The following is a 10,732-nucleotide window of genomic DNA, read 5'->3' as shown; positions in this document are numbered from 1 at the left end:
GAGACGCCTATCCGCACTATGTATTCTAGACGCCTATCAGCCTTGTATTGTGGAACAGCCTATCCTCTGTATGGATTCTAGGCGCCCTTCCGCTGTACTCTTGTGGAGATGCTTATCCGCTGTATGCATTGTGAAGGCGCCTATCCGCTATATGGATTGTAGTGGCGCTTATCCGATGTATGGATTCTAGGCGCCTACCCGCCGTGTGTATTGTGGTGGCGCCTATCCGCTGTATGGATTCTAGTCGCTCGCCGCCAGGGTCGCGCTGTGCCCGGGTGAGAGCCGCGTCGCCATCCGTTGTGTTTGGGCGTCAAAGCGTCGCCATCCGAGCCGCAGCGGCTTCGCGGCCGCGGCGCCCGGGCTCCAGGTAGGCGAAACCCTCGTCCTTTGTGCCGAAATCGCGCGGGGGGGAGCGGGGCGAGGGGAGACGCGGAGGTGGCCGAGACCCTCGGCCCGCGCCGCCATCGCCGCCATTTTGAGCCCGGCCCCGCGGCCCCGCGTCTCTGATAGTCTCTCTGTGTCCTTCGTCGTCTCCCGGTGTCTCTCGTGAGTCTCCCCGTGTCCCCCGTGTCGTCGCTCTCTGTCCCCCCGTGTCTGCCTCTCGTGTCTCCGGGCGTCTCGTCGTCTCCCCGTGTTGCTGCTGTGGCTTCGGTGGGTCTCCGGTCTCCTTGGGTCCCCCTACGGCTCCTCGTGTCTCCCCTCGTTGCTCGCGGATGAACGGCAGCCGGGACTTTGTGTTCCAGTGAGAAACCCCGAGGCGGGGCCGGGTCAGGGACGGTGCTGTACTCACAGCACAGGGGACGGTGCTGTACTCACAGCACAGGGGACGGTGCTGTACTCACAGCACAGGGGACGGTGCTGTACACACAGCACAGGGGACGGCGCTGTACACACAGCACAGGGGACAGCACTGTACTCACAGCACAGGGGACAGCACTGTACACACAGCACAGGGGACGGTGCTGTACTCACAGCACAGGGGACAGCACTGTACACACAGCACAGGGGACAGCACTGTACTCACAGCACAGGGGACAGCACTGTACACACAGCACAGGGGACAGCACTGTACACTCAGCACAGGGGACAGCACTGTACTCACAGCACAGGGGACAGCACTGTACACTCAGCACAGGGGACAGCACTGTACTCACAGCACAGGGGACAGCACTGTACACTCAGCACAGGGGACAGCACTGTACTCACAGCACAGGGGACAGCACTGTACACTCAGCACAGGGGACAGCACTGTACTCACAGCACAGGGGACAGCACTGTACACTCAGCACAGGGGACAGCACTGTACTCACAGCACAGGGGACGGTGCTGTACTCACAGCACAGGGGACAGCACTGTACACACAGCACAGGGGACGGTGCTGTACTCACAGCACAGGGGACAGTGCTGTACACTCAGCACAGGGGACAGCACTGTACACACAGCACAGGGGACAGCACTGTACTCACAGCACAGGGGACGGTGCTGTACACTCAGCACAGGGGACAGCACTGTACACACAGCACAGGGGACGGTGCTGTACTCACAGCACAGGGGACAGCACTGTACACTCAGCACAGGGGACAGCACTGTACTCACAGCACAGGGGGCGGTGCTGTACACACAGCACAGGGGACGGCGCTGTACACACAGCACAGGGAACAGCCCTATACACCGCACTGTACACTGCACAGGGGACAGCACTGTACACAGCACAGATGACTACACTGTACACAGCACGGGACAGCACTGTACACAGCACAGAGGACTACACTGTACACAGCACAGGGGACAGCACTGTACACAGCAGAGGGGACGGCACTGTACACAGCAGAGGGGACGGCACTGTACACAGCACAGAGGACTACACTGTACACAGCACAGAGGGCAACACAGGGGACAGCACTGTACACAGCACAGGGGACAGCACTGTACACAGCACAGGGGACAGCACTGTACACAGCACAGGGGGCAGCACTGTACACAGCACAGGGGACAGTACTGTACACAGCACAGGGGGCAGCACTGTACACAGCACAGGGGACAGCACTGTACACAGCACAGGGGACAGCACTGTACACAGCACAGGGGGCAGCACTGTACACAGCACAGGGGACAGTACTGTACACAGCACAGGGGACTGCACTGTACACAGCACAGGGGACAGTACACAGCCTCCAGCACGTCAACAGGATGTATGTTGAACTTATTTCGCTCCTGATGTAGCTACCCGTGCTAATAGGAAGTGCACATCGGAGCAGATGGAACATAGAATAGAAGAGGGGCACTTAGCATAAGGGGCAGGGCAGGGGGAGACGGAAGAAGGGGCAGAGCGCGCGGGGGCGGACAGCGAGCGACTGGGTGCAGGGTCACGCCAGTGAATGAAGAACCACGCAGAGGGCACGGAGCAGTGGGCGCGGGCCTCACGGTGAGAGGAGCGGGGCAGGCCCAGGGGGCAGGGACAGGGGACAAGGACAGGGGGCAGGCCCAAGGACAGGGGACAGGGACAGACACAGGGCGAGGGGACAGGGGACGGGGACAGGGGCCAGCGACAGGGGACAGGCCTCGCGGAGCAGACGGGACGGAGCCAGCAAGAGGGGGTGACAGCCAGGGACGGGAGGGAACGCACCGCTGGGAGCAGAAGGTATCGGGTGAACCTAGACCTGGCCAGGAGAAAGGGGCGTACGGGCCCCCGGCACTAGGGGGGGGGTTGATGGGGTTGGGTCTCGCGCGCTGCTGGTTTTCGTTTTCTTGGAATGTGGTTTTCGCTCCGTACAGTTCCCTACAGTGCTTTTGTTGTGGGGCGGCCGCGGCGGCGAGTGGAGCTGCCTCTCGGCGATGTGGAAGTGGCAGTGTACGCTGTGTCACGCTGTGCATGCTGTTACGGTGTGCGTGTTTTCACGGGGAGCTCGGTGTCACGGTGTACGTGTTGTTGTTACGGTGTGTCCTGGTGGCACGGTGTACGTGTTGTCATGGCGTGCGTGTTGTTACCATATGCGCGGTGGTGGTATGGTGTGCACGGTGTAACGGTGTGTGCCGTGTCACAGTGTGCTGTGTTCTCGGAGTGTGCGAGGTGTCACGTTTGTGGTGTCACAGTGTGTGAGGTGTCGCTGGTGTGCATGGTGTCATGGGGTGTGCAGTGCCACGGTGTGTGAGGTGTCGCTGGTGTTTGCGGTGCCACGATATGTGGGGAATGTCACCCAGTGTGCGCGGTGTCATGGGGTTCACGTTTTGCGCAGTGTCACGGTGTCCGCAGTGTGCACGGTATCACGGCGTCACGGTTTGCGTGGGGTCACGGTGTTCAATGTGTCAGGCGGAGTGCGGTCTCACGGTGTTTGCGGTGTTTCCGTGTGCGTGGAGTCTCGGTGTTTGTGGGGTCACGGTGTGCATGGGGTCATGGGGAGTGCGGTGTCACGGTGTGCGTGGCGTCACGGTGTACGTAATGTCACGGAGGTTCGTGGGGTCATAGTGTTTGCAGTTTCACGGGGCGCATAGGGTCATGGTGTGCGTGGGGTCACGGTGTGCGTGGGGGTGCGCAGTGTCACGGTGTGTGTGTTGTGTGCGGTGTGTCACGGTGTGTGCGCTGTCACACATGCCTTACACAACTGACTGATACACAACTCACTGCATGCCTTACTAACAGCACTTTGGCTAGGGATGTAGAAATGTGGTCCCAATGTATAATGTGACCTTTAGTGTAACCGTGGTGGTCTTCATTGAGGAATGGTGTTCTTGATAGGGTTGCTGCCATACCCGACAGGATAAGAGCCCTGCTCTGTCGGGTTACGGTAACGTTGAGTGCTTGGCGTTTGGTGCCCGGGCAGTGAATGAGGTCCTTAGGGATGCGCGTCAGTTACTTGGGGTGGCTTCCTTTCCCATCTGTCTCTTGACCCCCTGTCTACCACAGACGGCTCAGTCCCCTTCTGGAAATGGCTGAACCCCTTCCCCCCCCCCACCTATAAATCATGTTGGCCCCACTCCTATGAGTGACCTGTGTGTGCCCCCCACTAATAGGACTCGCTTGGACTCCCCATCCATTTGTCTCCTCAATCCCTTGGGGTGTCCCATCTCTTTCAGTGAGTAACTTCACCACTGTTCCTCTTGTGAACCACTTGCCAACTAAAGTCTGGTCAGCTGTGCCAATCGGTGCATGTATTTTCTCGTCTATTTAGTTTTAGTAGTTTACATTTTGTCTGTGACATCCGTGCTTCTATCTCAGCTTTTTGTATTATAAATCTAGGATTGATTGATTCCCACGAAATGTAACATAGGAGTCGCATATGCAGCTTAACTGTAATCATCCATTGAGCTACCTGAAATTGACAGTATTTATACATTTTTCAGTCGATTGTTGGTTCGTTTATTTGATTATACAAAACATTGCCCAAAATCGACTCATTGGCAAGTTAATGACTTGAAGATGTATTTTTCTCTCCTCATGGTGTGCCAGACGGTGCGTGTCGAAGCCCGGTTGCTTCAAGTAAATATAACAGAGTGAGTTTCTGCTCACAATCAGGATTGAGGCATTGGTGTTTATCTCCTGGTTGCAGGCCTGAGCCAGTGGTGGACATTACACATTGCCCTTCGTGGGGGCGAGTTTATCCATAGGACATCCACTGTTGACCCCAGAGGGATGCTGGGCTGAGTCAACCTCCAACCAGGATTTGAACTCGCTACCTTCCGATTGTGAGTCCACTCTATTGCTGAGCCGCCTGATGGTATTATACTAACTGCGTGTAACAACTGGGGTCTCTGCGTATTACATAAAGTTGATCCTTAAGATGACGCCAGTGTTATTAGATTTTACGGCACTTAAAATTGGTTCAAAATATTAAAACGATTCTTGAAAAATAATTGCAGCCAAAGACACACACAAAGAAGCTGGGGTCTTAATGCGGAGGGCTTAGTTCGCGTGCTCGAATTCATGACGATGAGGAGGACCATTCGTCGAGTTACTTGGTGGGGTGGGGAACAGGCATTCCGCATTTGTGTTGTGCAGCCTCTCTTGCTACCACGCCATTCCAGGAGGCCTGTGATCCTGTATGCATCAGCTGTGCGTGTCTTCATTTGTAAAAAAAAACTAACTCAACATCAAGTATATATTAGGTGTTCCATTTTACAACACATAGAGTAGAGGTTGCTGATCAAATAATAGACTTGAGATTTGCAGATGATAATGTATTCATTGCATAATCTGAGAGATTTTCACAGGACGCTGGATAAAATGATGTTAGGAAATACAAAGAAAGGAGTTTCAATCGACTGTATGGCCTTATTAAAGAAGAAAGTAATGTCTGAATGTGAAGTAGAGGTCAGTGACACCAACATTAAGCTGGCCGAGAATGTAGGTAGCAATCTCTTCTATTCTTGTGTCTGGCAAAATGTTCAGGAGCTACATGGCAATGTCGAGGCCTGTTGCTGGCCCTGATGAGAGGGCTTCAGAAGAGAGATTGTGTCATTGTTTTATTCCTCCTCCCTTGAAGGAGCAAAGTCTCCACTGATTTACTTGTTCGGTATTATCCATCGTTTGGGTTGCACGGCCAAATTCGCATGACTGGCTTGTCTTGAATTTTCCAGAAGGGGATGTGCGCATCAGCCTGGTGATGTTCTGATGCAGTTGTTGGTTACACCAGTGTCTTTGAGGAATGTCAAAGCCAGGACGTGCTATGTTTGGGTCTTGAAATAGGTGTTTATTTTGGACGTCTGCTTTGTTCCAATGTTAACTAGCATTCTGTATCTGGGTGAGATTATAGGATGGTAACAGCAGTGTGATCCTCAGAAGGGGGATCGGAACTTGAGTCGGCGGTGAGGTGCATTGTTGAGGTCACGGTTGATGGGTAGGTTGTCATTATTATGATGACGCAAAACGTCACGGCACTCGAAGTGTAAATGTTGTGGTTTACTCTCCAACACCCCAGTGTGCTGAACTAGTAACGAATTGGCATGTTTTGTTTACATGACAAACCTTACTAATTGGCTGTGTTGGGTGATGGCGGGTTTAACGACAGATTTATGCTTTCGCGCTCTAACCCAAAAAACCTCTTATGGATGATTACGCTTGTTTATCCAGGAAAACCTCACTGAGTCCATGACTCTTTTTCAGGAGGGTCCTGCCAATTTTTCTCACTCGGGGTTGCGTGATTGCTATATAGATTCCAATTGACTTATTTTCCGGTGTAAGTTTTTTTTCCATGGCAAATTTTGGCCATGAAGCTGGCACACAATGGCCTTCTCTTGTCACGGGAACTTTAACGTCCACTGTGAAGCAGAAGGCGCTTCACTCTAATGTTCATACACCCGCTGGAATAACCAAAGGCTGGATTCGAAGCGTGATCCTTTGCAACAAGTGGCGAGCGAATGTGTTACAGAGGGGCCACATCACCGCCCGGTGCTAATATGAGTTCTAGTACTTGATGTATAAATGTTTTTTACCGGGTGATTCATAATGGAAACTATATAACCTTGGTAATGCGCTTATTCTCATTTTGTCAAGCTTGTTTTGAGTAATTCAATGTAGAAATATTGGCCATGACACCAACAGACATGAGTGTGTCACGGCCATTTCTGTAAACCAATTTTGCCAGCCTGGTTTTGAGTTGTAATTAGACTGACACGTCTACTTGGCTTCAACCTGTCAGTTGATGTCATGCATTTATTGCTACCTATTTAAAGAAAGGAAACATATTGCTTTGTTGGGTGATGGCGGGTTTAGCCAGTTCTGTTGTGTAATTCCTTGCATCAATTGAGCAGTATTGTAAATAGGCTGGTGCTGTCCACATGAATCCGCAACTTGTATGCGCAGTCTGTTCCCCAATAACGCTGCATGTTTTCATCACGCAAATTCGATGTAACGTGTGTTGAATGTATTAGGTAACACATTTTTGACAATGCGGATGCAAATTGGATGCAATGTGGTTGAGCAAACGGAACTACGTCGTGCGAGTACAAATAAGCGGTTGTACGGCTGCTTCGGCGTAGCATCACATAAGGCGGGATGCTGCTGGATGCTTCTAGATGCTACCCACATGCCTCTTTGTTCGGCCTGCATATGAATTTCACGTGTTATTGTGGACTGTGCTTTCCCCCATATTATATATTATTTATTATAACGTGATTTTTCCATAATGCGATAAGCTGCAGAAAAGCAACTACCGGGTAATAGGAGAATGGACTGTATGTATGTTTAATTTCTTTCATCCCGTATGTAGCAGCTAACCGTGCTAATCGGAGATTTCACTGTTGAGATGACAGTGGGCTGACCATAATCACAATGAAAAATAATTCATTCTATGTTTGCAATTGACAGATTGGCAATAATAACCCCACGTGTTCACGAGACCTGGCCTCGAGCAGCTGTTCCCAACAGACCGCTTCCAGCTCTCAAACTATTTTCACAGACCACCATGTGCCATTTACATTTTTCAAAATTGGTATCCCCGTAAGATGTTAATTGAACAGCCATGCAACTAGTTTATGACTCTTTTTTTTTTACTAATTTAAATAGTTGCACAATGGACAGTTACAAAAAATACTGTGTTGTGAAAAATATCCGAGGACATTTATACTCCGATTTACGTCCTCCCCCCTTTACGTCGTTTCCCAAACACGTCGTCACTTTATTATTAACACCACGACTTGATTTGCATCGCCTCAGCCCACACTCACGTCGCTGGCAGGTTCATCGTCCGTCCTTTCTCGTGTCCGTCTCCTCGGCCTTTCGCTTCCACTTACCCTGTAGAAAAACGACTTTGCGGCGCGCATGAAGAAATGTACTGTACTATAGAGTGCAATATATTTACTTACGTACAGTATTTTGGTGATTTTTATAGCATACTTTTTCTTATCTTACCCTGTAAATTTTGTGTTAACAGTTTAGTGCTGTACACTTGTGTTGAGTAGAGTATTATTAGGAATTTAATGTAATGTGGGTATGTCTAGGATGAAGATGCGTGCATTAACGCAGCGTCACCATGTACCCGCATCTGTCTTTGTTTATCTCTCGTGGAAAAATCGCTTTAATTTACGTCGTTTCGATATTCGTTGTTTCACCTCTCGGGAATGCATAGACGACGTTAACCAGGCTACTACTGTTTCCGCAACAGCTCCGTGGAGCACTTTCCCTGGCTCTTGTGGAACCACGCAGTGGTTTGCTCACCACAAGTTGAGAACCGCTGTACCACAGCGTTCCCAAGCCCTTACTGTGTAGGCCTGGTCATACACCAGGACCCTCGCTCACGAATTGAGCGAGAGTCCACTGGCTTGTCTTGCAAACCATAGTCCGCAGCTTTTGCATGACCTCATTCTTGTTTTCTCCTCATCGGGTTTCTCTCCCTATTTCCTTTCCCCTACCCACAACCACCCAGCAACTGCCTCTGGCAGGGCACAGCCCCTGTAGGCAAGTGTCTAAACTGGGAAAGTAAGAAAATATGGTAATGTTATTATTTCGTCAGTTTAAATAGTGCAGGCAGCGTATTTAGTTTTCTGTACATATTCATATATTATCGCTCACACTGCTGAGTAGGTGAGCGACGTGGCAGCGTACGTGATCTCATTGCTGTGGTAATGTAGTGGCGTCATGACTCTGGGAATGGCACAGCAGAAGAAGGGTGCCAAGGCATTAATGAGTGCCTCGTTTCCATGAGCACTGGGATCCGGGCTGTGTTGGCAGCTTGCCTGATGTGCAAATGAGAAACCATGGGCCTATCCGCCTTTTACCCAATCCACCTCCCCTCCACACCGCAGCTACTGTATAAGTAAAAAAAAATCTATATCTTTGGGTGTATGTACTGAATGTTCAACATCTTTCGCACCGTACGTAGCCAACTGTGCTCATCGGAGGTGCGGGGGGAAGGACAACAAATTAAACACAAAGCAGTTCCATAGAAATGAGTGTTCAATCTCGATTATTTTAAAGTGCATAGCTCCCAGTGGCTTCCTAATATCGGAAGAGCATTCCAGACGGCCGCAGAAGTTCATTTGAATGCGCACAAATTGGTGACCGTCTTTGTTCGATGGTTAGCCAAAAGCCACTGCTGCGAGGATGACCGGAGTTCGCGTGATGGGTTGTGGCATATCCAATTTGGACCACACAGCAGCAACATCGCCCCCAACTGGGCAAATTTGGCAGGACCCTCATGAAAAATTCTTGAGCTCAGTAAGGCTTTCCTGGGTAAACAAACGGAATATTAACTTCTCATCTTGCCCTGATATGTATGTATGTCAAACTTTTTTTGCACCGTGTGTATGTTGAACTTATTTAGCACCGTACGTAGCCAATCGTGCTAATCAGAGGTGCGGTGATATTATATACAGCGTTAGAACATATTAAATCTGACTTCGACAGTGGACATTGTGACCATTCTCAAAATCTGATGTAGACTGACCATTCTGAACAGAATATCGTTTCCACGCGAGGCGTTTATAGGCCTGCTTGTGGCTTATATGTGATGCGAGCTCCATGTGTGATGCGGAAAGTGGGTGTATTTGTGTGATGCGGAGCTCCTGTGACACTGCTGCTGTTGCTGCCACTCTCGCAGGCTCATCGACCATGACGACGACACCGACAATGACCACAAACCCTCCGGGAAAGATCGTGAACCCTCCTGCCCCCGAGACCACGCGGCCAGGGGCCCCCTACCAACTCACCAACCAGCTGCAGTTCATGCAGCGCAGCGTGCTCAAGGTCTTGTGGAGACATCACTTCGCCTGGCCTTTCCTTCAGCCAGTGGATGCGGCTGCACTCAACTTGCCGGTACCCAAAGCAACCACGAACGGCCTTGGTGTAACAAAAAAATAGAGAAGTAGACTATGCGTCTACTGCACCTATCAATCTCTCTGCGTGAATGTTAAGAGTCTTTATTATACAACCCCTCGGCTGCAGGGCTTTCTGGGAGAACGTCATTTCACCTGCATTGATTCAAGACAAGAAAAACTCTGGACCATTTAGGCATGCAATGTCTCTGATCAGTGGGCTATGCCTGGCAGGATGGGGATGGTTTAGTTTTATTTGGATGTGTTTGATTGGTTTGTTTACCATTCTTGTACTTTGCACTAGTATCGTGTTTTTGTATTGTTTGTTGTAACTTTCTTCCTCGCCCCTACTGGACATCTGTGAAAAAGAGCTTCATAGCTCATTGGATTCCTCCATTGTAAATATATCTTCTGATCCTTATCTGAAGTGCCAGATGTTTCGGGCAGCGACCCGCTCTGAGGTACGGGTTGTGGTTATGGGTCCAGAAGTGGGATCGGTATCATTCGCTACCCATCCGGTGTCAAGTCACTAAGCGTGCCACGCACTCAAAAGATGCCCACACGTTGATCTGAACGCAAGTGATCTTGAAGGTGATTATAATTGTGGCAATGCGCGCGTGGCTACAGGACTACCACAAGATTATAAAACAGCCCATGGACATGGGGACCATCAAGCAGCGGTTGGAAAGCAGCTACTACTGGAGTGCCAGCGAGTGCATCAGTGACTTCAAGACCATGTTCAACAACTGCTACGTGTACAATAAGGTGAGGCTGTGTGCGTGAACACGCGTGTGCTGCCCATTGCTTAGGGAGCCGTAGTGGAATGGTTAGCGAACTGCACTACGAACCCGGCGACCCAGTGTTCGATTCTCGCTCGTGGCCAACGCCAGTGATGATTTTCTGACTCAAATAAGTACCTGGTGTGGTATATAAACATCGCTGCGAGGGAGACAAAGGTGGCCGGGCATGGTGCTGACCACCCACT

General features: G+C 50.6%; 1 protein-coding gene across 5 annotated transcripts in view; it reads left to right on the top strand.

Moving 5' to 3' along the window:
• The first annotated feature begins 216 nt into the window (after positions 1-216).
• The window catches only part of LOC144719618 (uncharacterized), a 37,681-nt gene continuing 27,165 nt past the window's right edge, over positions 217-10,732 (top strand). For 2 of the 5 annotated variants that reach the window (XM_078595708.1, XM_078595703.1), the window contains exons 1-3: positions 217-367; positions 9,534-9,748; positions 10,375-10,512. In XM_078595708.1, the coding sequence (XP_078451834.1) occupies positions 9,545-9,748; positions 10,375-10,512 (342 nt within the window). In that variant the 5' untranslated portion in view covers positions 217-367; positions 9,534-9,544. Of the gene's footprint in view, positions 368-2,361; positions 2,426-4,486; positions 4,684-9,533; positions 9,749-10,374; positions 10,513-10,732 lie in introns of those variants that run through there. The other 3 variants (XM_078595707.1, XM_078595705.1, XM_078595706.1) reach the window with 3 other exon arrangements.

This window comes from Lampetra planeri, chromosome 6 (assembly GCF_965212315.1).
Source record: "Lampetra planeri chromosome 6, kcLamPlan1.2.h2, whole genome shotgun sequence".
NCBI classification, from domain to species: Eukaryota; Metazoa; Chordata; class Hyperoartia; order Petromyzontiformes; family Petromyzontidae; genus Lampetra; species Lampetra planeri.
Note: the sequence above shows the minus strand (reverse complement) of the source record. Positions and strands in the feature narration are given on the sequence as shown.